At 36.1% G+C, this 27,876-nt stretch overlaps 1 protein-coding gene across 1 annotated transcript; it reads left to right on the top strand.

Moving 5' to 3' along the window:
• The first annotated feature begins 8 nt into the window (after positions 1-8).
• LOC145594843 (uncharacterized) lies at positions 9-25,289 on the top strand. The gene is made up of 11 exons (XM_081651185.1): positions 9-341; positions 1,994-2,182; positions 2,306-2,359; positions 8,726-8,836; positions 12,202-12,264; positions 12,366-12,620; positions 13,311-13,457; positions 13,553-13,580; positions 17,647-17,717; positions 23,497-23,556; positions 24,933-25,289. Exons 1-11 carry the CDS (start codon positions 111-113, stop codon positions 24,999-25,001), a joined length of 1,278 nt encoding a protein of 425 aa, XP_081507311.1. The 5' UTR covers positions 9-110; the 3' UTR covers positions 25,002-25,289.
• Positions 25,290-27,876: the final 2,587 nt, after the last annotated feature.

Here is a 27,876-nt window from a genome sequence, read left to right as displayed (position 1 = left end):
CGGGTTTGGTTTAGTACCCTTATTTTTCGCGCAAGTAACCAATTCTATTACCCCGTATCTCCGTAAAACACCATTGTGTGGAAAACTCAAACCTTAAAGATTAGGCATCAATGGCGAGAATAGCTTGTCATCAATGGCGGCCTGCTCTATCTGGTTTACAAATGCCATTCAAGTCTTCCTTTCTATCTATTGACCCATCTCTTACTCGTTGTATTACCACCAACCATGTAATCCTTAGCAAACGAAGCTTATCTTCTTCACCACTCAAAGTTTCCATGAGTTTGAAAGCTGGTATTGTTGGTCTCCCTAATGTTGGAAAATCCACTCTTTTCAATGCTGTTGTAAGCCCATCTTCCTCTTTCTCGCTATTCTACTAACAATGCTGCTAGCTGGGTTTATGCCTGAAAGGTGTTTGATTATATGACAACATGAGTTAAGCTATTAATTTTCGATCAAATGTCTTGAATTTGTATGATTTTTGAATTTATGGAATTAATATGTTGCTATTTTTTGTCTGTGCAATGTTTGTGGGTAGTTTAGGTAATGTTTTATCTGATTGAGTTGTTCATTGTTATGTAAGCTTAGTGTTCTTTGTTGGTGTTGATGAACGATTTTCGGCACGGTGAATTTGGGGTTAACTTAAGTTATTGGCTATAGAAATTTCAACTGTTTCTCATGCCAATTTGTTTAGATATGGCCGATGTCGTTCCATCTGATGTTCTTCTGTTAGCAGGTTAAATTTTATAATTTTTCACTCTTCTGTTGCACTTGAATGCCTAATCGGTGAAGCTCGAGCTCGAGAATAATGAATGGTGAGGCATTGTTAATATGAAGGAGTGAAAAGAATTCACATGTAAACTATAAGAGAATATTGTAGGGGCCTAGGGGGAGTGGACAATCAAGTAGAATGGCTTGAAATAGGAAGCAAGACAATGGGCTGCGAACGTGCTAGTTATGTATTTACATGGCAGTGATTCAAAAGTTTCAACTATAGAGTTGGAAATAAATTTTAATTATTCTCCAAATCTGGTGTGCTGGTAATACTAGATCTCTTGGCTTCTAATTCCTTCTTTGGAGTTTGGTAAAGCATTAATAAACTAATAAGGACATCAGTAAAGGTTCACTTTTAACTCCATTGTTGTTGTCCTGTCCTTTTTTCTCCATCAGAAGAACTTGCAAACTTTTAGGCCCTGTTTGATTTGATATTAAACATTTTCAATGAAAAATTGGTTTTCATGGGAAACATATTTTCAAAGAAAAGCACAATTGCAAATTAGTTTTCCTTTGTTTGGTTGCATACAAGATAAGTTAAAGAAAAATAAAAAATAGGAGTGAAATGTGAGGATGGATGCGAGGGAAGTAAAAAAGAGGTAAGGAGGAGGGAGGAAAATGTGGCTTCTCTTGTTCTGTAAAGGAAACTGTTTTCCATCATTTAGGATGCAATTTTCCACCATTGGGAAAATTATTTTCCATCCCTTCACAAACAAAACAAAGGGAATTGGAAAAAATGGGAAAATCATTTTCCATTATAATATTTTACATCAAAACAAACGAGGCCTTAGTAGTTATTGGGAACATCATGCTGGGTTATGATAGTTTCTTTTTGTGACTTGTATTTACATCTATTTGTATTACTATTTAAAATTTCTTCAAAATGAATTCCTTAGCTGTAGTTTTTAGTTTAGAACTATCACAATCTGACTTTTCATTACTAATTTATAAGTGTTTAGCCTTAGTTCTCCAAGCACAGAGGCTGCTGAATTTGTAAATATGTTCCTTAGATGTATGTGATTATGTCTCTTTGTGATAACTAGATACTGATTCTTCGTTTCTTATTTTGTTTGACAAGTTCGTTTATAACAGTAGAATCCAATGCCTAAGCAGTGTTGCACTTTGTTATTGCAAATGTTTAATATTGGAAATTTTTATGTAGTTTTAATGCTTTACTCCATGGCATGTCAACTGTCATATTAAGTGAAGTAGAACTTTACAGGTTGAAAATGGGAAGGCGCAAGCTGCTAATTTTCCTTTTTGCACAATAGAACCAAATGTTGGGACTGTGGCTGTTCCAGACCCAAGGTTGCAAGTGCTTTCTGATTTAAGTAAATCTCAGAAAATGGTCCCTGCATCTGTAGAATTTGTGGATATTGCTGGACTTGTTAAGGGAGCCAGCCAGGGAGAGGTTTGAACATATACTTTAATAGAAAGTGTATATCCTTCTATAATTTCCTTCTTTTCAAGGTGTTCCCTATAGGATTGATGTCCTCATACACACTACTCTAATTTGTTGTTGTTCGAATTGCAGGGATTAGGGAATAAGTTCTTATCTCATATTCGTGAAGTCGATTCCATACTTCAGGTGCTTATTATATATGTTACTAGTAATTTAGTTCACTTATAAAGACCCCTTAGCCAAGGAAGGCTGTAAGAGGGTATGGAGAATGTTTGATATGCAATAGCGATTATAGCTTTGCTGTAAAGATGTTTTATTTTTCTCAATTGTATTGTGTGTGTATAATAAAATCTACTAAATCATTTATATATCAAAAAACAAGGCTCAATTATAAAAATAAAAAGTGATTCAAAGATAATGCAATACCATCCAAAGATCCAACTTGCATCATAGAATTTTGAGAAATGTGAAGCCTTTGTCATGGTGCCCAATGACCATATAGATGAATGTGGGTTTGACTATATAGTGTATATGACTGAGTATACCGGATGAGTATATTTTCATAGTTGACATTTATACAATAATGCTATTTTATTTTTTGTATTTTGTAATATATGTTTGCGAAAAATTGTCAGAATTAAGAATTGCAGAGAAGAAAAAGTTTAAAATTGTAATTGGAGTCCTTGTTGTGATAATTGCTAAACAGAATGTAAATTACATGGGAGACTAATGGTGATGGCTAAAGAGGCTGATTGGTGTCACTTATGCTTCCCATTTTTATATAATGTAGAAAATGAAGCACATGATTTTGGATGGATAGTCCTTGATCTTTCTCATAAAAAGCTTTTCGTACAAGTGTGTTACTTTCCCTTCTAGGTCTGTATAGGGAAAAAAAAAAAATCCTGTGCTAGGACTTAGCTAAAACAGAGGATTGTAATTAGAAAGAAACAGAGAAAATTCAGACAAGTAACTGATATTTTGTATTGAAGATCAAAGCAATCAAGCAATACAGATGCCCTTCATTCGAGAGGAAGAGAATCTCTCCAAGTTCATTCACTTAATTATATTTTGCACAATCATTTCTACAGCAGAATTCCTTATTAAATACAATTAGCCATAACAAACTAACTGCTTAGGGAATATTAAACTAGAAACGGAATTACTAAGCTGCCCTTAAGGCTAACAAACTTGTAACAGAAAATCCAGCTCATTCTTCCAGCACAATCAGCCATTAGATGCAGCTGATTTAGACTTCCTTCGAGCATAAGTGAATTGTATAGCAGGCCTGGGCTCAACATTGGGCTGATGCCTTGCAATACCCCCTTCCCAAAGATTCACCTTGTCCTCAAGGTGGAAGTGAGGGAACCTGCAGTCAAGTTCAGTGAAGTCCTCCCAGGTGGCTTCCCAATCAGGTAGCCCTTTCCATTGAACCAGAACTTCTGTAGCAGCCTGAGTAGTCCTCACTCCAAGAACTGCTTCTGGCTCCACTTCAAGCACCAACTCAGAAGTAAGCTGTACAGGCAAGGGAGAGGCCTTATGTCCTGTTCCTATGGCTTGCTTGAGCTGAGAAATGTGGAAAACAGGATGAATGCGAGCAGTAGCAGGTAGTTCAAGCTTGTAGGCAACCTCCCCAATACGTTGGAGCACAGGATAGGGACCATAATAGCGCGGAGAAAGCTTCTCATTCAACCTTTTAGCCAAGGACTGCTGTCTATATGGTCTGAGCTTCACATAGACCAAATCCCCAACCTGAAAAGAACCATCCCTTCTGCTCCTATTCTCATACTGTTTCATATAAATCTGAGCTTTGGTTAAATGAAATTTAAGGTCATCCAAAATGGCATCCCTCTCCAGCAACTGGTCTTCCAGTGAAGAGACATTAGTACTACCAGGTATGAAACGCAACAAGGAAGGGGGATCCCTGTCATACACAGCCTTAAAAGGAGAGCACTTGGTGGCACTGTGAAAAGCAGTATTATAGCAGTATTCTGCCCAAGGCAGCCAGGTAGCCCATGTCTTGGGTTTTCCATTGACAAAACAACGCAAGTAGGACTCCACACCCTTGTTCACAACCTCAGTTTGGCCATCGGACTCAGGATGATAAGAGGTGCTCCTTTTGAACTGAGTGCCTTGAAGCCTAAATAACTCCGACCAAAAAATACTCAGAAAAATTTTGTCCCGATCAGAGACAATAGAGGATGGCATGCCATGAAGACGGATAATTTCCTTGGAAAAATTTTGAGCCACGGTTTGAGCAGTGAATGGATGCTTTAAGGGAATGAAATGCCCATACTTGGACAACCTGTCAACCACCACAAGGATTGAGTCCCACCCCAAGGATTTGGGCAATCCCTCAATAAAGTCCATGGAAACGTCCTCCCAAATTTTGTCCGGAATGGGTAAGGGCTGAAGTAAGCCAAGAGGAGAGAGAGTAGAAGATTTATTTTGCTGACAAACATGACAACGTCTGACATAATTATAGACATCCTTTCTCATGCCTTCCCAATACCATTCCCCAGCCATTCTCTGATAAGTCTTAAGGTCTCCAGCATGGCCACCAACAGGTGAGTCATGAAATTCCTTTAGAAACAAGGATATAAGCTCAGAATTCCTCGGAAGCACCACTCTTTCCTTGTACTTCAGAATACCTTTCTCTAATGAAAACCATTTAGGAACAACCTCCCCATTCTGCAATTGTGATATCAATTTTTGCAAGGCTTGATCCCTGGTAATGAATCCACGAATAACCTCCCAACTCAGTCCACATGTGCTAATTAGAGCAGAAAATTCAGGTGAGAATTGACGCGATAAAGCATCAGCCACCTTGTTACAAGGGCCAGGTTTGTAGTGAATTTCAAAGGAGTACCCCAGCAACTTACTCACCCATTTTTGATATGCTTGCTCCACCTCTCTTTGTTCCAACAAAAACTTCAAGCTTTTTTGATCGGTTCGTACCACAAATTGTCTTCCCAAAAGATAATGTCTCCACTTCTCGATAGCAAACACTATTGCCATAAGTTCTTTCTCATATATAGGCTTCAACCTAGCACGCATCCCCAAGACTTTGCTGAAGTACGCAATTGGGTGTACTCCCTGGAGCAACACAGCTCCTAAACCATGACCTGAAGCGTCTGTTTCAACAATGAATGGCTGGGAGAAATCAGGCATAGCCAAGATAGGGGCCTGAGTCATGGCAGCCTTCAATGCCTCAAAGGATTTAGTGGCTTCTTCTGTCCAACCCCATCCCTCCTTGCGAAGCTGTCAGTTAGAGGGCTAGCTATCAAAGCATAATTCTGAATGAATTTTCTGTAGTACCCCGTAAGTCCCAAAAAACCCCGGAGCTCCTTAAGACCTTGAGGAACAGGCCATTCCAACATAGCTTGAATCTTAGATGCATCAACTCCAACCCCATCTTCTGAAATGACATGACCAAGGTAGGCCACCTTAGCCTTCCCAAACTCACATTTCTTGAGGTTAGCATAGAGGGAATGTGTAGCCATAGTGGACAGAACTTGCTGCAAATGCTCTTGGTGCTCTGTCATTGACTTGCTGTAAACAAGTATATCGTCAAAGAAAACTAAGACGAACTTCCTGAGAAATGGTCTAAACACGTCATTCATTAATGACTGGAAAGTGGCAGGGGCGTTGGTGAGGCCAAAGGGCATCACCAAAAATTCATAATGACCCTCGTGGGTTCGAAAAGCAGTTTTATGAACATCCGACTCCTTAACCCGAATCTGATGATACCCAGATTTAAGATCCAATTTAGAAAACACAGTAGCACCAAACAATTCATCCAACAATTCATCAATTACAGGGATAGGAAATTTATCGGGGATAGTCTCTTTATTCAAAGCACAATAGTCAACACAGAAACGCCATGAACCATCTCTTTTTTTGACTAAAAGCACGGGACTAGAAAAAGCACTAGTAGAGGGTTGTATTATACCTGCAGCAAGCATATCCCTCACCAACTTCTCGATTTCATCCTTTTGATATTGCGGGTATCTATAGGGACGAACTGAGATTGGATTTGCTCCACTCTTCAAAGTGATTGAATGATCCACCGACCGTTGAGGGGGCAACCCATTAGGCATCTGAAACACCTCTTGAAACTGAGTTAGCAGGGGTTCGAGAGCTTCTGGACATGGCGGATTCTCCTCCCCAGAACCTTCTAGGTAATTAAACTCCAACAGAACACCATGGCCAGCTTTTGCTATGGTCTTTACCATTGCCTTGAGTGTGATACAAGATCTTCCCAGCTGCGGGTCACCCCTCAAAGTGACAGACTCCCCACCCACCTGAAAACGCAGAGTCTGTGTTTTCCAATTAGAAGCAATCGTCCCCAATTTTTCGAGCCATTGAACCCCCAAGATAACATCGGAATTGCCTAACGGTAGGACAAGGAAATCTTCCCTTACCACGAGTCCCTGCAGCTCCAACAACACCCCAACGCAAACCCCTTCTCCTTGCACAGCCGCCCCTGTTCCCAACGTGACACAAAAACTTCTAGACTCCGTAATGGGTAATTGTAAATGGTTCGCCGCCACCGTGGAAATAAAATTATGAGTTGCACCAGGGTCCACCATTACAACCACCTTGCCGCCATTGATTACTCCTTCCAGGCGCATAGTTTTAGGGCTGGTAATTCCCATGACTGAGCAGAGAGATACTCCAGGCTCCACCGCAAGAGGTGGAGAGAGAGGCGGAGGTGCGGGTGCTTCAATTTCAGCCGCCGCAAACTCACCCTTCTCACTAGCTTCCCCGTCGCTGTCATCCTCCGTGAGCAACACACTCAGTTCGCGGCGGCGACAACGGTGATTCAAGTTCCATTTCTCATCGCAACGGAAGCATAATCCCTGCTCCCTCTTCTGCTGAACCTAATTCTCCGTCAACCGCCTTATTTCTCCGGTGGTTTTGGAAAATGGGGTGGTGGTGCGATTTTGGGAAGGGTGGGTGTTAGTGTTTAGGTTTGGGTTGTTTGGGTAGGTAGTTTGTGGGTTGGATCTGTAAGATAGGTTCGGAGTTCTCCAACTGGGTAGGCTGGAATTGGGCCTCGGTTTTGGGCTGAGCTTCAGCTTCTCCTCAATTCTCATGGATAGCTCCATTGCCCGATCCAAAGTAATCGGATCTAAGATCCGAACCTCGACCCGGATATCCTCCCTCAATCCATTGATATACTGCCCTTTTGCAATTTCTTCAGGCACCCCTTCAATCGGAGCTAGTAGCTCAATGAATCGGCGACGGTAATCGGCCACCGAGCCGGTTTGCTGGTGAGCAAGCCACTGCTCGTGGAGGGTACCCGTGGCGGTGGTGCGGAAGCGGCGGAGTATCAATTTCTTCAAATCTTCCCAAGCATGTAACGGGTGGCGCCGGTGTTCCCACTGGTACCACAGCAGGGCGTCGCCTTCGAGCGCCACCACCGCAGCCTCCAACTGATCTTCAGCCGACAACCGGTAAAAGTGGAAAAAACGTTCAGCTCGGAGGATCCACCCGTCTGGGTTCGTGCCATCAAACAGGGGTAAATCGAGTTTTCTCAGCCTCCAACTCGATTGACCACCATCACCATGCTCCAAACGTGGTTGCGATCCTGCAAACGGGTTGTCCCACTGATAGGGTGGTCCGTTTCCCAAGGGCGATCGGTTTTCCGACCGATTCCTCTCTGCTCCAGCAGCAAACTGGGCAGTGAGGTCGGATTTGAGCGCTGCCAGAGCTTCAGTGACCTCCTGGGCCACGCGGCCAGGAACTCCGGCAATCTCCTGCTCCAGTAAGTCCAAACGCTGCGCATGAGTCAAGCGAGCCATCTTCTTCTCCGGTAAGAATCGCAACTGCTCTGATACCAAATTTGCTAGGACTTAGCTAAAACAGAGGATTGTAATTAGAAAGAAACAGAGAAAATTCAGACAAGTAACTGATATTTTGTATTGAAGATCAAAGCAATCAAGCAATACAAATGCCCTTCATTCGAGAGGAAGAGAATCTCTCCAAGTTCATTCACTTAATTTTATTTTGCATAATCATTTCTACAGCAGAATTCCATATTAAATACAATTAGCCATAACAAACTAACTGCTTAGGGAATATTAAACTAGAAACGGAATTACTAAGCTGCCCTTAAGGCTAACAAACTTGTAACAGAAAATCCAGCTCATTCTTCCAGCACAATCAGCCATTAGATGCAGCTGATTTAGACTTCCTTCGAGCATAAGTGAATTGTATAGCAGGCCTGGGCTCAACATTGGGCTGATGCCTTGCATCCTGCTCAAAGGATAATAGAAAAATTTGGGATCTTTATATTAATTCCTTGAAACTCTTGGGCCTAATACAGCACACCAAATAATACATGGGCTGCATGATCTACTGTTTCAGTCTTGCCATTGTGAGGTCTTAGTCATTGCAACAATGCATTTTTAAGCTGTAAGTGTCAGATTAGTGTTATCATTATTTTGGTGCCAAACGTAAAGTTCTTCTCTTCTGAATCACAGACAAAAAGTTAGGTTTTTATTCTTTACTATATATCATACAAGTGGTTCTGACTGTTAATGTGTTTAGGTTGTACGATGTTTTGAGGATAATGATATTATTCACGTAAATGGACGGGTTGAACCAAAGTCTGACATTGATGTCATCAATCTAGAGTTAATCTTCTCAGATTTGGATCAGGTACATTGTGTGGCTGTTATATTATGTATATATCTTAAATGCTTGAATTAAATATATATCATTACTGCTTTTAGGGCTACTGCGTTGGTGTAGAGGTATAGATATCCTAATTAATATGTCGGATGAAATCTAATGTCTTTGGTGTTTTTGTAATTCTCCTTGATCTTATATTCAGAGCAAAGGGTATTATGGGCCAAGAAGCTGGGTTAAAAACTGGGTGTCCTTGTTTTAAGTCATCAAGTTTGATTCTAGACAAATTCCTGGCAAAGGTTTAGGCTATGCTGCTTCAAGTAGCTTCCGAATCTGTTTGACTCAGTGTCACTGTTAACTATCCTTGTGTTTGCTATTATACTATAAATTAACATTGATCTTTGAAGTCTGTTTTAAAGGTATATTAATTGAATTATTAGCAATGTTTTCCAGAATGTCAGAGTGCTTTGTTACTGCTGGGGAAAATCTTTGATTTAGTGCTAATTTTATTTAGATTTATGTTCACTAAGATAGTTACTGGCAGGCTAATTGCATACATAAACAAAGATAACCTAAGGTCCACATCCACCTACTACTATAGATAAGGATGTGAGAGTCGAACCATAAGGAGATAATTATCCTATGGATGTCAAATAAAAGGATAAACTATACAAAAGGGACTTGTTTTGGTGTTGTAAGAAATAATTAAATAAACAACTAGATCAAATAGTACGAATATAATCAAATAATAAAAGTCTCAGACATAGATTCACTATGACTGAATACCAGAAATGGATCAAGAATCATATAAACTACAACACTATTAGGTAACTAGGTCGTCTCAAATCAGCTGTTTCCCTTAGAACATCATCACTATCTCTTCAGTTTTGAGCTTGTTTAACATAATTATGTGGTATTCTCAAATTGATCTTTCTGTTAAAGCTTTTACTATGGTCACTGCACTTCTAAAAGATGCAATTGACATTGAAGGCTGTAGATTCAGTGATTCTTTTCCATCCATTTATTGTTTGTTCCCAACTATCCACATATGAATCATCGGAAAATTTGCTTGTACTCGATATAAAATATTTCACCAAATTTATACAGCCAATTCCAAATACTTAAAAAGAGAAAAGTAGCTATTGAATTATGTTGAATTAGTTGTCATGTTTCTTAGCTTACTTTTCCTTAGGAGATTCCTTCCTAGAAGATTTGTCCTAGGGGAAAGGTTAACCTGTCATTATTTTTACTTGAAGTCTCTCAATATTGGCAGTTGGACATTGTTCGAGACAATCATTCTTATGATGGCATATACAGATATACCATAAATAGTAGTGGGCCTAGGACTTCGTAGTCAGCTAATATTTAGGATTATAGCTCATATTCAGTTAGAGATCAGGTTCATAATTTTGGAACCAGTTAGCAAAGATACTAGATACCACTCATACTAGTTGATATTGGTTTCTTAGTGCATCAGTCAGCAGTCAGCACATACATTACTTTTTCGACTTGTAAAGGGCTGTCATGTATTGACCTGTAGACAGTAAAACTGGATATCATGCTACAAAAATCTTTACCATTTACATAAATTGTTTAGTTGGTTTAGTTTGTTTTGTTTTTTTTTTTTTTTTTTTTTTTTTTTTTTTTTTAATTTTTTTTTTTTTTTTTTTTTACTGATGTGAGATTGTTAGTTGTTACTACTTACTATGATTGCAACCTTAATCATGATATAATACTTTGCTAGGAGCTAGTCTAAGACTGGTTTGGCATGAGGTACCCAGATACTTTTGCTAGATTTTAAATAGTTATATTGAAGAAAATGTATTTTAAGTTGATTTAAATGAACCCGCTCCCTTTTTTCTTTTTTTCTTTTTGTTGACTTTTTCCACACTGTATCATTTTATTCTTAAGGTTAGATAAACTCTACGAATTATAATTTACAAAAATGATACTGAACTGTCTCAGATGAGGTCTCAAATCCAATACTTATGGAACTGGTATAGAAACTGAAATTATTCCAGTTTGAATAATCTAAACTGGAATCAATTAGGACAGGTTTCAAGCTCTATGTCTCCTCCATTCTAGGAAAAATCATCCGGTTGGTACCCAATACTAAATTTTTTTGCTTGCTACTAATCATGCACCACACTGTAACTCCACTTCCTCTAATGAGGCTTTTTCCTTGGAGTGGAAATAAGATTAATGTGGGTTAATAATTGGAAAGCATTTGGGTGATGAGATATTTGGTTTGGTTCGGTTCGGTTTGGTTGAGGTTGAAGTTGGGTTATTATTGAGTCTGTTGTTAATTAACATGTTGATTATTCAATAGGTACAAGTGATACTGTTTTAGGAGTTGATTAGTTAGAGGCTGATTATAATGAGGTCATGTCACTTTGGGTTTAGATCGGGAATTCCATATCTGGTAATTTGGTATGGGCTGGTTTTTTATGTTTACTCTGGGAAGGTAGTTGTTTGAGGAAGGGAAGGAAGGAGAGGTAATTGTAAGGGAATTTAGACTTTAGATAAAACTGTTGTACTCGTACATTTGTTAATAGGCTATTTTGCTTTACTCCTTAATCTGATTGGAACTTAGTTGCTCAGTGCTTATGTTGGATCTAACTCGTCTAACTCGTCTAACTGCTCATAATAGTTTACACCAGTGAATTGATCTAATAAGCGTTGTTACAACTTAAGCTGACTCAAGTCTCTGTCCATATAAAGGAGCAGATATTGGAAGGTAATTTAGACTGTTGTATTCTTACATTTGTGAAGAGGCTATTTTGCCTTACTCCTTAATCTGATTGGAACTTTAGTTGTTAGTAGACCTGGTTATTGGGCGGGTCGGGTCAGGGTCGGTGCGGGTCGGTTGCGGGTCAGGGTCAAATAAGGTCACATTTTATAGGGTCAATATAGGGTCGGGCCAATGCGGGTCGTGGGTTGATAATGGGCGGGCCTACAAAATATCAATTAAAAAAAATATTGGACAAAGCCATTATTAAATACATTAGAAAACAAATAAATCTATATAATTATTTTTACATTATGTTTTTTCTTTATCAACTAAATTGGAAAAACATGTTGGCCCTATATGGACCCTACCCAATAAGGGCCCTGTCCATTAATAGCCCTCTCCATTAAAAGCCCTATAAGTTTGGCCCTGACCCTATTATCATTGGGCTACCCTGTCCAATAACCACCTCTAGTTGTTAGCTTTTGACAGTGCTTATGTTGGATCTAAGTCCTCTAACTGCTCATAATGGTTTACACTAATTTAATTAATCTAAAAGGCATTATTACAACTTAAGACGACTCAGGTCTCTGTCTATAAAAAAGAGCAGAGAATTATGATGGATCTAACTTGCATCTCTGGATGTTGAATAATTTTCTGAATGCAGATTGAAAAAAGATTGGATAAACTTAGAAAAAGCAAGGCAAAAGATTCACAAACGAAAGCAAAGGTAATTAAAATTGTTATTACATAATTATCACGCTGTACAACTATTTTTTTGTTTAATAGAGAAGCTGATCGAATATTCGCTCCAATTTTTGGTACATTCAGGAGGAAGCAGAAAGATCTGCGCTGGAAAAGATTCAACAGGTGCTTATGGATGGAAAACCAGCACGATCAGTTACCTTATCAGATCCTGAAAAGGATGCTATAAAGCACCTTTGTTTGCTTACGATGAAACCGGTAATTTATGTTGCAAATGTAGCTGAGTCTGAAGTGGCTGATCCTGGAAAGAATCCTTTTGTTCAAGAAGTAACAAAACTTGCATTGGACTTGCAATCAGGAGTGGTGACTGTCTCAGCACAGGTTTAGTAAACCAGTAAAAAAGCACCTTTAAATTGATCTATCTGCATGGATTATGTAGATATTATATTGATGATAGATCTTGAACACTGTTAAGCCTGAGTTGGTACATGTACTTTTGGCTCATTATATATCGCCAAAACAAATAATTCCACTAGATTAAGGTGTTGTTTCATAACTCACTCTCCCAACTCCATAATTTAACTATCTAATTTAAAATCTATTGTTGGCATAAAGTTTACAAAGTAAGGCCCTTTTGTTAGAGGGATCTCAGTCAAATGTACCTCTCTTATAGTACTGTGTTATTTTAGTTAATTTTGGATATAATGCACATGTTTCTTTTTACTTGGTATTTTACAATCTTTGGGTAATTATAAGTGTTAAGGTGGAAAACTGGAAATAGACCCATCACCCATATGCCATGCAAGGATATTAAGTGGGGTCCCTTGAACCCATTTGAATGTTAAAAAAAAAAAATCATATCAAATAAATTTTTTTTCTTATAAAATTACTTTTATTTTAAATCAAATGACCCCATAAAAATTTATCAAATGTATTTTAACCCCGTTAAATATTTTTTTGGATCCACCACTACCATGTGATCTTTTGGTTGGAAATTACAGGGTACATCACATTCATAATGCTTTGAAATTCTGCAATTCTGATATGAACTGACATGGGATATATTTGTAGGTTGAGGCAGAACTTACTGAACTTCCATCTGAGGATAGAGTAGAATACTTAAAATCTCTTGGAGTCAGTGAAAGTGGTCTAGGAAATCTTATTAGAGAAACCTATAGCCTTTTGGGTTTGCGAACATATTTTACTTCTGGAGAGAAGGTAAGGCAGATTATTTTGGTTTCTATAATGTTTTTGGGTTCTAGATCTTTTCCAATAAGCTCAATAATCATATAATCATTTCTTCTTTTATGTAGGAAACAAAAGCATGGACAATTCTTTCAGGTAAGATTTTTGTTCTTTAAAATTATAAACCAGGGGAAGTTCATTTCATTACCCTTTTTTTTCAAAAAGTTTGAAATAACTCTTCTGAATGTTGTTTGGACAATTATACCCTCTAAAATGTTTATTTACTTATTTGCCCTCATTAACGTCAAATGCCTCTTTTTATGAATTCTCAAGAATAGTGTGCCGATATATATATCCCTAAAATATTTTTTAACTTATTTCCCCTCATCTGCAACAACTAAATTTGTGACACAAGGCATAACCAAGAGAGCTCCTTGGACATGGCTAGCCATGGTGTGCACATTGCGCGCGTTAGCTGCCCTAGTTAATTAGGAAAGTTTATGTTTTCAAAACCCAAACATACATCTGTTTAAAGCCATTCTATGAAATTCTACCGTTTTGGAATCTTCTGTTTTGCTAAACTTTATATGCCATTATATGTACGTTTAGCCTGCATATTCTATTTTCCTTAATTATCCCTCTAATCGTTTTTTGTTCTCCTCACTTTTCATTTTACCTTAGTTCTTTTTTGTTCAACTCACTTTGCTCTATTCTATTTTTGGTTTACCTCTTTTACCATCTTACACATATAACCCCACAATAATTACTTCTACCCACACACTATCTCTTACTTAATTTCTGTTTATCTTGCACAAATTTTATATTCTCTCTCTTACTCTATCCTACTTTATCTTACAATCCCTCACATTCTTCACTACTTTCTTAAATTTTGTATCTATTGAGTTGAACATAAAAGAATGGAAGAAGTATACTGCCACAAATTCTTATATATTGTGCCATTAGTAGGGCTTTTAACTGTATTAACACATTCTTTTTTCACCCACATATTGTGGTGTATATGTAATGAAAAATGTAGTCATGTGGAGTAGAGACTAGAGATGGCAATTTAGTATGCATCTGGTTGGAATCGAAGAAAAATGTCCCATTCGAGTCCAATAATAAAATTGGAGACTGAAAATCTACATAATATATAGGAAATTTTGTCAGAAACCACCCGTTAAAAACACTTTTTTGTCAAAAACCACCTGAAAAAAAATTGTTGTCTAGGACCACCCATTTTCAAAAAATTGTTGTTAAACGCCACTGAAGTTTATTTTCCGGCATTCACTGAGACTCCGGCGTTGACTCCAGCCTTGAAAATAAAAAAAAAACCCCGCACCACCGCTTCCAGCCCCACCGCCACTACGCTTAACCAATTCATTTGCCTTAACCCTCCAATCGCACCACCTTAACCCACCCACCGATCGCACCACCTTAACCCACCCACCACTCACCTAACCCTAACTCAACACCTTAACCCACCTTACCGGAACCCACCCACCACCTTTACCCACCTAACCCTAACCCACCACCTTAACCCAAACCCACCCACCAGGTCACTACCTTACCAACCTAACCCTAACCCACCCAACTAATCCAATTCTATCCTCTAAAGTCTAAACCCACCCACCCTAAACCACATCTGTCGCCTGAACTCACACAAACAAAACCCAAAACTTCCACCCTAACCCTACCTTTTCCGACCAACTACCCACCAAAAACCATCCACCACAACCGCCCAAAACCACAACAAAAACCCAAAACTTAACAAAATAATTTTTTTAAAAAAATTGAAAACAAGAAAACATACCTTTAACCGAATTTTGCTTTGAATGTCACCTCAAATTTGGTTTTATATGGTCAAATTCGACCATGAAAACTCTAAATTTTGAGTTTTCATGGTCGAATTTGACCTAAAACCATCAATTTCGTGTCAACCGCACCTCCACGCGACGCCGGCGAGAAAGAAGATAAAAATGGCATCGTGACCCAACCCCTCGCCGGCGAAAAAAAAAATAGAAAAGAGAAAGGGAAGGAGAAGAGGAAAGAGAAGGAGAAGGAGAAGAGGAAAGAAAAGAGAGACAGAAGAAGGAGAAGAGCAGCAGATTATAAGGAAGAAGAGGAAAGAGAAATCGAAGGAGAAGAGAAAAGAAGAGAACAACAATAGATACAAAGGAGAAGAGGAGAGAAGAAAAAGATGGGAAATAAAAGTGGGGAATTGGGGAAGGGTCAACGCCGGAGTCTCGGTCAATGCCGAAAAATAGACTTCAGTGGTGTTTAACAACAATTTTTTGAAAATGGGTGGTCCTAGACAGCAATTTTTTTTTCGGGTGGTTTTTGACAAAAAAGTGTTTTTAACGGGTGGTTTCTGACAAAATTTCCTAATATATATTCATGTTCAAAGATATGGATTGGAGATGGCAATTTAGTATGCACTGGTCGGAATCGAAGCAAAAAGTCCCATTCGACTCATATACAATTAAATATATATATGTTCAAATATATGAATTGGAGACTGAAAATCTACATAAAAAGATGAAATCAAAGGAAAAAATAGAGTTGAAACTTAAGGGAACCCAAAAAAATTTATAATAGATGAACTTATCAGCATCAACAAATAAATTAATGTTTTGCTCGAATCAGTGAGAAAACTAAGAATGATACCATCACATATTTTTACTCTATATATATATATATTTTTTAGTAGTAAAAAGATTTCATGTTGCTTCAAGAACTTTAGATATTCGAACTTCTTAATTACCTCAAACTAAAAATCAAAAGTTAATTGAAACAAAAACAATAGAGAAGAAAAATTAAGAAAAATAGAGACACCATAGAGCAAATTTACTTAACTTAACAGCATTAAAGAGAAAGGGGTAATATAATAAGGGGAAAAATATTGGGGGAGGATGTAGTCTCATGTAGACATTAAATGGTAATGAAGGAGACGTTAATTTTCTAGGGAGAAAGAGGCACAATAGGCAAAAAGTGGAAGAGTAAAATAAGGTAGAGAGTTTTCTTTCTTTTTTTTGGTGGTGGGGGGGGGGGGGGGGGTGGTGGAAGCGTGATCATTAATTTGGTAAATGGGTAGACGCACTTTTCAGGTTTGATTTAAAACAAAGAAATGAAAATTAAAAAGAAGATGACGTCAAAATTGGATTTGGTGAGTATGTTTTCTGATGAGAAATTGACACATGTCCAAATGTCCAACATTGATGTTAGCAATGTCTTGTTTTATTAATAGATTACCGATTCGATCATGGTTCTGAAAGGAAGTTAAAAGCCATTTTCAATGGCGAAGAATGTTTTTGCCAAATTCACATGAAAATCTGTGATCTAAAATGATATGATCTCATCTAACTAACTGGCCCTTATTTTAAACTTATTATCTTTTAATGAACTTTTGAATTGTTATGATTCCAACTCAGCAATCCTTACATGAATTTTTTACTGGCCCTTATTAAAATTTATGTATAAACTTCACTTAAGGTGTATTGAACTAGACCTTAGTCCACCCCCTTAAGACAAAAAAGCTTTTTGGAGCCTTCTGAACAGTCTTTCATTTAATGACATGATTCTAGAATTAACATCCTATTGAAGACCCTGTGGGTTATGGGAAATTAAGGATGGAACACTATTCTTAGAAAGTTGGATGCTCCACTTTATTTGTTTCAAAGAGTAATTCCATATATCTTAAAGCTTGAATCAACATGTTCATTGCACATTATAATATCTTAATATAAGCTGGTTTCTGTACAGCTTAATAGTTCTTCCAGCATCTTATGTGCGAGCAATTGAGAGGACATAATATGACAACATTTTTGCATGTGTTTGTTAAGAACATTAGGCATCACACCAGGTTCCAGTACAGCCCAAAATTATTAATTGGAATTGATATGGAAATTAGTTTACTTATAGTTGAATACAAGAATTTATAAAGGCTTTCCGTGAAATCTATCTTCATAGTTTGATATGTACATTTTTTCACTTGGCATCAACATCAGCTAACATGTTTTTAGCCTTAAGAAGGTCATGGTGGTGATTTATTGATGGGTGTTTCAAAAAGAATCCTTAAGCGGATGGTATAACTATTAGTATTTCCATTTTTGTTATTACATAGTGAACCCAAATGACTTATGAAGTTGGTAGCATTGTTTTCCTGACCAAATTTTCATCTTAGTCTATAGCTAGTTTATTCTCTAAAGTATTCTCTTATTTCCAGGGATGACTGCCCCTCAAGCTGCTGGAGTTATCCATTCTGACTTTGAAAAAGGTTTTATTCGTGCTGAGACGGTAAGTATTCGTCTCAAGAAAAATTTGCTTTGCTAAACTATGCTTAGAAATATGTGACATTTGTATTCCTGCATTAAGAGACTGAGTAGGGAAGATTAGTAAATGCTGGAAACCTAAAAATAAATACCACGTCCACTATTCTTCTTGATGCAACAATAATTTTGGATAAATGTTGATGAATATATGAGTTTTGGCAGCCTAAACTTGGAAATCGATACCGGACTTAGATTAAAAATAGTTAGAAATGACATAGATTGCTGAAGCCATGAAGAGAGACATTTAATATAATTGAGAACTTGGGTGAACTGAAGCAGCACATGATCTTATCAACAAATTGTGTAGGGAAAACCAAAGCAATCATCATCTCATGAATAAATCTCCATTCAACTATAATGTAGGATTCCAGCTTAATCATGCAATGAGGGTCAGTATTTACCTTCTTTAACTCCTCAACATATCAAAATATCCTGCATAGAACCCACATGTCCATTGAGATCAACTTCTCACCATCCTGTTCCATCACCTCCGCTAAGTCCTCCCAAAATTTTGCCTTATAGAGACATCCAATCTTACTTGTGATGCTTATGCACTTATAATAATTACGATTGCACCACCTATCACTCTTTCTATACACCTCCAATACATCATCAATATGTCCCATTATTATAAAGAGGATGCCAACTCCATTCTTACCCTTATCCTTTACCAAGTGCTAACCACTGAGCTATTTCTCTCACCTTGTGTCCGACCCACTTGGTCTTGTGTAGACAATTATTTCAATTTTCCTTCTCTTTATGACCTCTACTAGTTCAACTGCCAATCAAAGAGCCGATATTTCACGTCCAAACACGCATTGTACTGCCAACTTCATTATGACTTTATCTGCATTCGTCCATCTTGAGGGAACCCTTGCATATTTGACACCACCCCCAAGCACTGGGATGGTGTGTTGCTTCTAGACGATAACCTAGAAACCCTTGCATATCTTTCACTACACCAGCACATCACTGAGAAGGGAATGCCCTCACAATATCCATAAGATGTGACCAAGTTTTTACGCTGGTTGTCGTAGACCTACAACACTCCTTGAATGCCACAAGGTGACACTCTCAGAGTCACACGTGGTGTTTTCTAGTACTTAAAATCTAATTTAGGATATTGTACCCATATTGACATGACTTTACAGCTTCTTCTTTAAATCAATGTTAGGTGCATGCTTTGATTGCCATTGTTCAATTGACAAGAAAAATGATTACCAGCAGCCAAAATTCTGTCTCTATTCTCAACAGGTTTAAGTTTGGCAATGAATACTCCCCTGAAAATTACAGCAATCTTATCAACACCAGAATTTGTCCATATTCTCCTCATAAATCCTTGCATTAGAATCAAAGGTGGATTTACGCCAGTCACATGACAAACAATTACAAACTTCTAGGAATCCATTTCTTCTTGTATATCTTCTAATTCAATTCTAACACTAATTTGTATACAGATCATATTTTTACTGAGCATTATCTATTCATATTATCGTTAGCTATTCTATAAGCATCTAGAGTCTGAACTTCCAAACTTGGCAATGGAACAGTAATTTATAGTTAATGACACCTTTCAACATGATCTAACCTAAGTCGAGTTCCATAATTTTCAATTATGTTGTATGCCCATCTCAATCTTTTTCCTCAACATTAAATAGTTCCTAAGAAGGCTCATTTGTACTCTATTGCTACCATAATACACAAACTAGATAAAAAATTTCACAACAGTATGCACTAATTTCATTAATATCTTTTACACGTAAATTCAAAACATTACATGTCACATCTAACATGAAGTTACTATCTATCTAGCAAAACATCACTCATTCTGCTTATTCAAAAGCACTTATCAATAGTTACAATCATAATCTTATAAGTTATATTAACTTAGCTAATAAGGTGGTGCAATAGAGCAACAGTTACACAAATGTTGGCGTAATTTAAAATCGTGAAATTCCGTATACATTTTTGAACCACTATTATGGGACATTACAATTATAGCTTGATAGTTTATTCTTTCATCTTTGTTCATATAGTAACTATAACCGCATTGCACCCAAGCAAGAACTTTTTCTCATAGTTCTCTTACATTGGGTTGTGATGTTGCATGAAGATAATGTTTAAAACTATCGCTTTTGGCAATTAAAACTAACTTCTGAATCAGCATTTAGAATGTCATTAAAGGACTAAAGTTGGCCAATTAAAAGTATCACGTTTTCTGAAGGGCTTGCTTTTTTAATAAATTTTTTTAACGAATTGCCTTTTTGAAATATCTTTCAGCTTTTGTCTTGAATATCCGTTCACGTGTTTACACCTATATTTATCCAGTTTTTGTTTTTAAAAAATTAGTCTGTATTTCTCTCTTCCTACCTGTATAAGTAAAAAATTCTTCCCCTCAAAAAAAAAAAAAAAAAAAAAAAAAGTAAAAAATTCTTTTATTAACTATACATCATTTGGGTTTGGAACTCTTAGGATTGAGTATGTAAGAAGTGAATTGTGAAACGAGAAAGTTGATATAGGTCACATTAGTCTTACCAATTTGGACTAAGCTGTGGTTAGAGAAATTGTGTTCAAAGGAAAATAGGATGATGTATGTGAAATTAAGGATGAAGTGGAGGTATGCCCCACTTTGCTTTCCATTTAAATCTTTAACTATAATATGTTTGCCGTTATCAATAATTCCACCATCAGTTTGTTAATTTCTTTTACTTTTTGGGTAGGGATGTTCATTACTAATTTTCTATCTTTTTCTTTATTCCTTCTATGACAACAATACTGTTCTCTTTTACCCTTTCTTACCCAACCAAATTTCTATGGGTTTACTTATATTATTTTAAAACACATTAATCTTAACAACTTTCTCTTTCCTACTCAAAAGGTAAAAGAAAATAAAAGACCACTTTTCACAAATTTTCTCCTTTGATTTGTTTCCATTGATACAACAAATGAAGATCACTAGGAAACATACAGAGTAATTTTGAAACATGAACAATAAACAATTATCCAATTCTTAAAACTAATAACTAATCTCGACCTTTTTTTTATATATATATATTTAAGTCACTATAAAATAATTTAATCAGCAAACAAATAAAATAATAGACAAATTACTATATATAATGTTATTAAGTATTAGATCAAGAGCCTTTAGTAAAAGATATGAGAATAGGAACTTCTCTCAATTGATAATTGCAACCCTTCACTAACTAAACTAGAAAGTTTCTTAAATTTTTTTTTTTTTTTTTTTTTTTTTTTTTTTTTTTGAAAGGATTCAAAATATAATTCTGTATTTTAATAGAATATATAGGCTCCATTCGTTTTTATTTTACTCATTTTCCATTTTGGGTCTTTCTTTTTTGTTTTACTCAATATCTTTTTTTGGTCGCTCTATTTTGTTCTACTCACTTTGATTATTCTATTTTGGCACCTTTTGTTTATTTTTTTATTTTTTATTTATTTATTTATTTTTTATTTATTTATTTATTTTTTATCATCTTCGTCTTCAACCACAATAATTACTCCTTTTTACATACACTTTCTTTACTTTATTCGCTTTTTCTCACACAAATCCATCTTTTACTTTCTCACTCTAACATTATCCTAGTTTATCTTCATTCTTCAATATTCTTTTAAGTTGCGTATTTATAGTAACCAATTAGAACATAAAAGAACAAAGGGAGTACAATTTTTGGGAGATTATTTAAATGTTTGAAAAATCTTGGTAGATTTTAGTATAAACATTTTTTGGTGTATAAAATCATTTAAAATATTTGAAAAAAAATGAGAGATTAATTGGTGTGGAAGGTTCATGGCTGGGAGTTTGAAATTGTTGTAAAATAATACTTCTTCCGTTTTCTTTTACTTACAACACTTCCCTAAAAAGGAAATGTCACAATATTTGCAACACACTATAAAAGGAAAGTTACTTTAGGGAAAAACTATACTATATCCCTTATTTAAAGCACATGGCCCACTAAATTACACTCCTAACAACCACTCATCCTATTTTAAAGTTTATTATAACATGTAAACCCCACTTTTCTTAGTTACCGCGCTAAAGGGTGTGTTGCATCTAAAAGAAAACATAGGAAGTATTTTTTATGAAATTTTGTAAATAACCAGCCCTCACAACACCTTATTTAGAAGTAATTATCCTTTTTTTTCAAATATCTTAGATTACTACCCCTTAAAATAAAAATAAAAAAAGTTAGATGTCACCACTCATTGCTAGAGTCCTGCCACTTTTCCGACCGTGGAGCTTACACTGGCTAGTTTCATCTTTTTATAATCCCTTTGCCTCATATTTTTTTTCCTCACTTCATTTGTACCTACCAACGATCCTAAAAAAAATCTCCAAATATTCAAAAAAATTCTCTAAATTCTCCACTTTTTGCTGCAAATCAGTAAAATCGAGGCAAAGGGTTTTTAAAAAGAAGATTCTAGCCGTTATGTGGGCCCTAGGTCGGAAATGTAGTTGGACTCAGACAATGGGTGGTGATATCATTTCAAGGACTGGTAATTTAAAATATTCCAAAAAAGGGGTGGATACTAGGGTGTTTTGAGAGGTGGTTATTTATAAAGTTTCTTATTTTGTTAAAAATATATAAATTTTGGAATAAAATAGGTGTGAATCATGAAACTTTTCGTTACCAAAAAAAAAAAAACATAGAACATGGTTTGAAAATACGGTTTTGGTTGTGACTATGGGAATAATTGTGGTGTCACGAGTGTCGGGTGTGGATATGATGCGTTGATCACGGACCATGTCTTGGTTGTCACGATGCAAATAGTAACCAATCCCCATAGTGTCATAGTGCTTCATTAAACTTCTTTGTCACTTAGTGCTGGCTGCTGGTCCTTTTTGTCTTGTGTCTCAAGGTGCCTCCTCCTTTGAGTATAAACTTGCATAGGTAGCTGATTTGGTGGCCAACCAAGCCCACCAACCCGGTTTATCGATCACAATGGCTATAGCTACTTCGAGGCCTTTTGACTGGAAGCAAGCAGAGTTTTGGCTAAAGAACGTCATTTTTGGCTTAAACAGGCTCATTTGGGTAGAAATGAGACAAGTTCAGATCAGCAGTTAGGGCCCTGCACAGGGGCTATCGTTGAACAATTGGTTAATTTATCATATGAAAGTTAAACCACTTGGTTGTAGAAGTATAGTCTGAGCTTTTCAGTGATTTATCTCTCCTTATAATTAGGGGCTTGCTTATTAGCTTTGGATGATGTAGATGAGAAATTCAGCTCAAGGATTGTTTATAGTGTCTCTTAACTGGCCTACAGTATCTAGTTGTTTGATTTTGTTTCATCTTCTTAATCCTTTGTGGCAATTGTTTTTCTGAGCTCATTAGTCCTGGCCTTGTGCTATAAATTGAACAATGCTCTTGAAATCTTGGATGGAGTTTACTTGGCCTGTAGTCTAGTCAGGAATGTACAATTTTTATGATTCGGGTATCCATGGTGTATTACCGTTGTATATATTTTTTTTGTTGGCAAAATTAAGAAAAAAACAATTGTTTTCATTAACCACTACTGTCTGTTGAGTTGAATTGTTAATCTATTAGAGAATTTTTTTCCTTTCATAAACAATATCGGTTTTTAAAGGCCTCTTAAAAGTGTTTGCAGAAAGAGAAAGTCTCTATTGACAAGTCTACATAACATCCTTTGTTGTGTTCTACTGTACTTCCAATCTTTTGTGTCAAGGTCTATTCCACATCCTATAATATCATCTTTTAATTCTTCAGGTTGCATATGAAGATTTCGTTGCTGCCGGTTCACTTGCGGCTGCAAGGGAGAAAGGAGTGGTTAGTACATTACTTTGAGCAACAAATTGAATTTAATGCATCTTTACCTGAATAATTTTTCATAACTAACATGCGAAATACTTGCAATTAAATATACTGAATACCTTCTTTCAAAAAAAATGAATATATATATATATATATATATATATATATATACATACATACAGAATACCAAATTCAGTTTGAAGATCTATGTACAGACTGCTGGTGATGTAATTTTTCTATAAATTATATGAACTGATTTAGATAAAAAGTATATTTGCCTGCTTTCCTTGACAATATGAGTCTTAATGTTTCACTAAAGCTCTCATTCTCTCATGATAATTCCTTGGCCTGTTCCCCTGTATGGCATCAACTACTGAATAAAGCACATATATAATTTCCCAGTTTCCCTTGATGCATTCATACAAGCTCCTTTGATTTATGAAACTGACATTATCTTTTCTCCTTATCAATCACCAGAAGCTCCAGTGGTAGTTCTTGTGCCAGTAAACCTTAAATTTCAATTTTTCTTAGTGAAGTCGTTGCATAGCAAATTCTTGTAGCGTAAACTCCATTAGCGTATTTGCTGACTTTGAAGTCCTCTCTGTCCACCCTTCCCCTTCTTCGAGCCCTCATCTTACCCCTTCTCCCAAGGTAGTGCTGATACACATGAGCTCAAGCAAACAGACCCACACACATTTGTATATTTGCATTGTATCAAAACACATCTTCAAGGGCAGTCAATAACCCTAGTTGAGGTACTTTATCCTCAGTTTTGGCAGTGTTGGTACTGTTATTGTAAATTAATTACTTTAAATCCTATTTGAACGTGTTGGGCTCCCATCTTTACTTTCATGTATTGAGGTCCGTTCTATCCCATAGCATTTGAGTCGATTCCAATGTAAGGGAAATTCTAAATCAACCCAACTTTAATAGAATTCATACTGTGTTCTAGACGAATATTAATCCATAATGAATGAATACCTATAAATCTTAGCAGTTGTAGGGAAGTTTGTATTGCATGTAGCATTCATGTTGAAATCTTGCTTCATAGGTCATACTATACCACAACTACAGTGATGTGCTACACCATTACACATCCTGTTCAACTCTCAGTTTTTTTTGGTCCAGTTTTTGCGGGTCAAGTACTTGAAAGTGAGGGGGAAGAGTAAGAGATCCTCACTCTCAAGTACCGCAGTTCGAAGGATTCGACCTTGTTACCTCAAGGTTACAAGGTGAATTCTTCACCAACTAAACCAAGCATTTATTTGGTAATTGATCTTAATCTAGTGATTAAATAGTTTCGCCGTCAACATGGTGAAATTGGATTTTATTATAAAATCCTTGATGGTGAGAGAAATTACTCATTGGTTTATTGCTTTCATGTATTGCAGTTGAGATCTGAAGGGAAGGAATATGTTGTACAAGAAGGAGATGTCATGTTGTTTCGCTTCAATGTTTGATCACATTATCGCCGGAGCAGATGGATTTGTTACCTGTCAGTTACAGCAGAAAAACGATGTTGCTGACAAGTTGTACAAGCACATCACTACATTCTTGAACTGTGGGAGCCTGGCCTCAAAAGTGAGGTAGATTCATTGAGTAATCACCAAATTTTGTCAAAGAAGCAATTAATTCGTACATTCATTATATACTTATTTCAGTCATTCAATGTATTAAGGCAATAGATAATTGAATTATCGATCAAAGGAAGGTAGAATAATAATAAATAGAGTGTTACTAATTTTCTATATCACATTGCATGCTGAAAGATAGTCTATAAACAAAGCATTTTTTAAAAAATAAAATATAAAAGCTAAAAACTACTCGTATATAAGAATTCAGATTTTAGCCCATAGTTCTCATTCATGAGTCGATGATTAAGTTGGAATAGTGTTCTACTCCCTTTTGTTATTTGCATTTCCAATTAAACAAATAAAATTCGAATGTATTCAATAAAGTTAATTGAATCAAATGAAACTCAAACACATTTAAACAAAGCTTTTTGAATCAAACAAAAGTCAAATGCAATCAACAAAGCTAATTGAATCAAATGAAAGTCAAGCACATTCAAACAAAACTTTTTGATTTAAATGAAAGTCAAATGTAGTCAACAAAGCTAATTGAATCAAATGAAAATCAAACACATTCAAATAAAGTTTTTGAATCGAATAAAAGTCAAAATTGTTTTAATAAAATTAAAGCTTTAAAGAAAAAAAAAGTTTTAAAAAAATTCTAATTTGGAATATTTTTAATGTAGGCCTTTTTTGGGTTGGGGGAATTGGGAAGAACGGAAAAGAAAAGAAAAGAAAATTATAGATTCCTATGTTTGGTTTTAAAAATTAAGCGAGATTTGATAGGAAATTTATAATATAATTTAAGAGTGATTTTCCCAATTTTTAATCACAACACTCCAAACTCTCAATTTATGTTAACTTTACTTTTTTGAAAAAAAAAAACCTATTAATTTCCATAATAACTTCCTATTCTAACTTCCACTAAGCAAATTCAATAACTTCCACAATCATATTTACAAAAATAAATTAATGATATCATAGTAATAAAAAAACATTAACATATACGATTAATATATTCCATGCTTTAGCACGGGTACACCCTAGTCTATATAATTATAGAGTCAGTTAATGAGGTTTTTCCAAAATCTCAATCTCCAACTCTCATGAATTTAGTTTTTTTTTTTTTTTCCTTTTTATTTTCTTCTTATTTTTGACTATAACCTCCAATTAAGTAACTTCCACTTCATAATTTTTATTTATAACTTCCACCTTGTTTTATTTTCTAAATATACATTCTACGTATATATATAACGTGTGTTAGCATGGATGCACTCTAGTGAAGGGAAAATGGAAAGAAAGTTCCCTTCACAAAATCTTTCCTTTCCTTTTATCCCAAAATTGGAGGAATTTGATAGGAAAGAAAGAAATTAAATCTATTGAAATTAAAATTAGTATTCTCTCCCCTTTCCTTCCTTTACTAATATCATACCAAACAATAGATTTCTCTAAATTCCGTTCTTTTACTATTAATAAACCATATAGATGATATAATTTCTTTCTTTTTCCTTCCCTTCTTTTCCTTTATTTCCTTTACTAATATAGTAAAAAAAAAAACGCTAATTTCCTTTTATATATTTGGTGAATGAGCTAATATTTGTTACATATTTCACTTATTCTTATAATTTTCAAACAATCATGAATCTGTTATATTATAAGGTCATGTTAACTTCACCTTAAAAAATAGTAGTATTCAGTAAAATTAATTTATGCTTAGTAAAAATAATTTCAATTTAGTAAAAATAAGTTCATTTTGTAAAAATAACTTCACTTCAGTATAAATCAGTAACTTTATAAAAGAAATACAATAGAAAATCAGTAAAAACAACAATAATAATTTCTGTTAAGTAAAAATAATTTCAGGGGCCGTTTGGTTGGGGGTAATCAGGAAAGGGAATGAGAATCAATTGGCCCGATTTCCTTTGTTAATGTTTGTTTAGCACTTTTATTCATTCCCTTTACCCTCCCCATTACTCCAAATCCTTCCAACTTCATTCCCCACCCCCTAGGTATTTCCATTCTCATTCCCTACCCACTTTCACACCACCACATCACCACCTTCACACCTACCAACACCATCGGAAAACCAGCCCTGACCACCGCCGCCCCTCCCCCGACCAACGCCGATCTTCCCCCAAGCCTCGCCGCCCTCCCCTCCCCCCAAAAACCACCCCTAGCCTCGCAAAACCCTAGCCTCGATCTCCCTCGACCTCGAAACCCTAGCTGCCCCTTCCCCTCCCCTCGCCGCCCAAAAACCCCCCTACCTCGAAAAACCTCCGATAAAAACCTCCGAAAACCCTAAGGGAGGTTTTTCGAGGAAGAGATGAGTCGCTTTGGGCCCAGCGAGTGGTGGGGGAGGGATTGCGAAGGCCGACGAGGGGTCGGGAGGGCCGACGAGGGGTTTCGTGGCTGAGATTAATGAAAAATATATGAAATGTGTGGTTGTGTGGTGGTTGTGGTGATGGTGGTGTGGTGGTGGAATTGATTCCCTTTGTTTTAAAAACAAACAACAAAGCAAAATTAGGGTATTTTCATTACATTCTTCTCCTTTCCCTTTGTTCATTCCATTCCGATTCCCTCGTGCGAACCAAACGGCCCCTCAGTTTAGCAAAAATAAGGTGAAGTGAACAGGGCCAAAGACAAGTGGAGTAATGTGGAGTGGCTTTTCTTGTTTAGTTCTGTAATATTATCTCTAAAAAAAAAAAAATACTTGACCTATTTTATTGAATTTTGGTTAGCATTTGTTATACTACCTCCGTTACAT

Source organism: Chenopodium album, chromosome 19 (genome assembly GCF_948465745.1).
Source record: "Chenopodium album chromosome 19, dcCheAlbu1.1, whole genome shotgun sequence".
Lineage (NCBI taxonomy): Eukaryota > Viridiplantae > Streptophyta > Magnoliopsida > Caryophyllales > Amaranthaceae > Chenopodium > Chenopodium album.
Note: the sequence above shows the minus strand (reverse complement) of the source record. Positions and strands in the feature narration are given on the sequence as shown.

Excerpts from the sequence above, each read along its gene's own strand:
- LOC145594843 (XM_081651185.1), top strand. The coding sequence starts at position 111 with ATGGCGAGAATAGCTTGTCATCAATGGCGGCCTGCTCTATCTGGTTTA. Across the intron at positions 12,265-12,365 it reads ATTCACAAACGAAAGCAAAG|GAGGAAGCAGAAAGATCTGC; the intron begins GTAATTAAAATT and ends TGGTACATTCAG. Across the intron at positions 12,621-13,310 it reads TGGTGACTGTCTCAGCACAG|GTTGAGGCAGAACTTACTGA; the intron begins GTTTAGTAAACC and ends ATATATTTGTAG.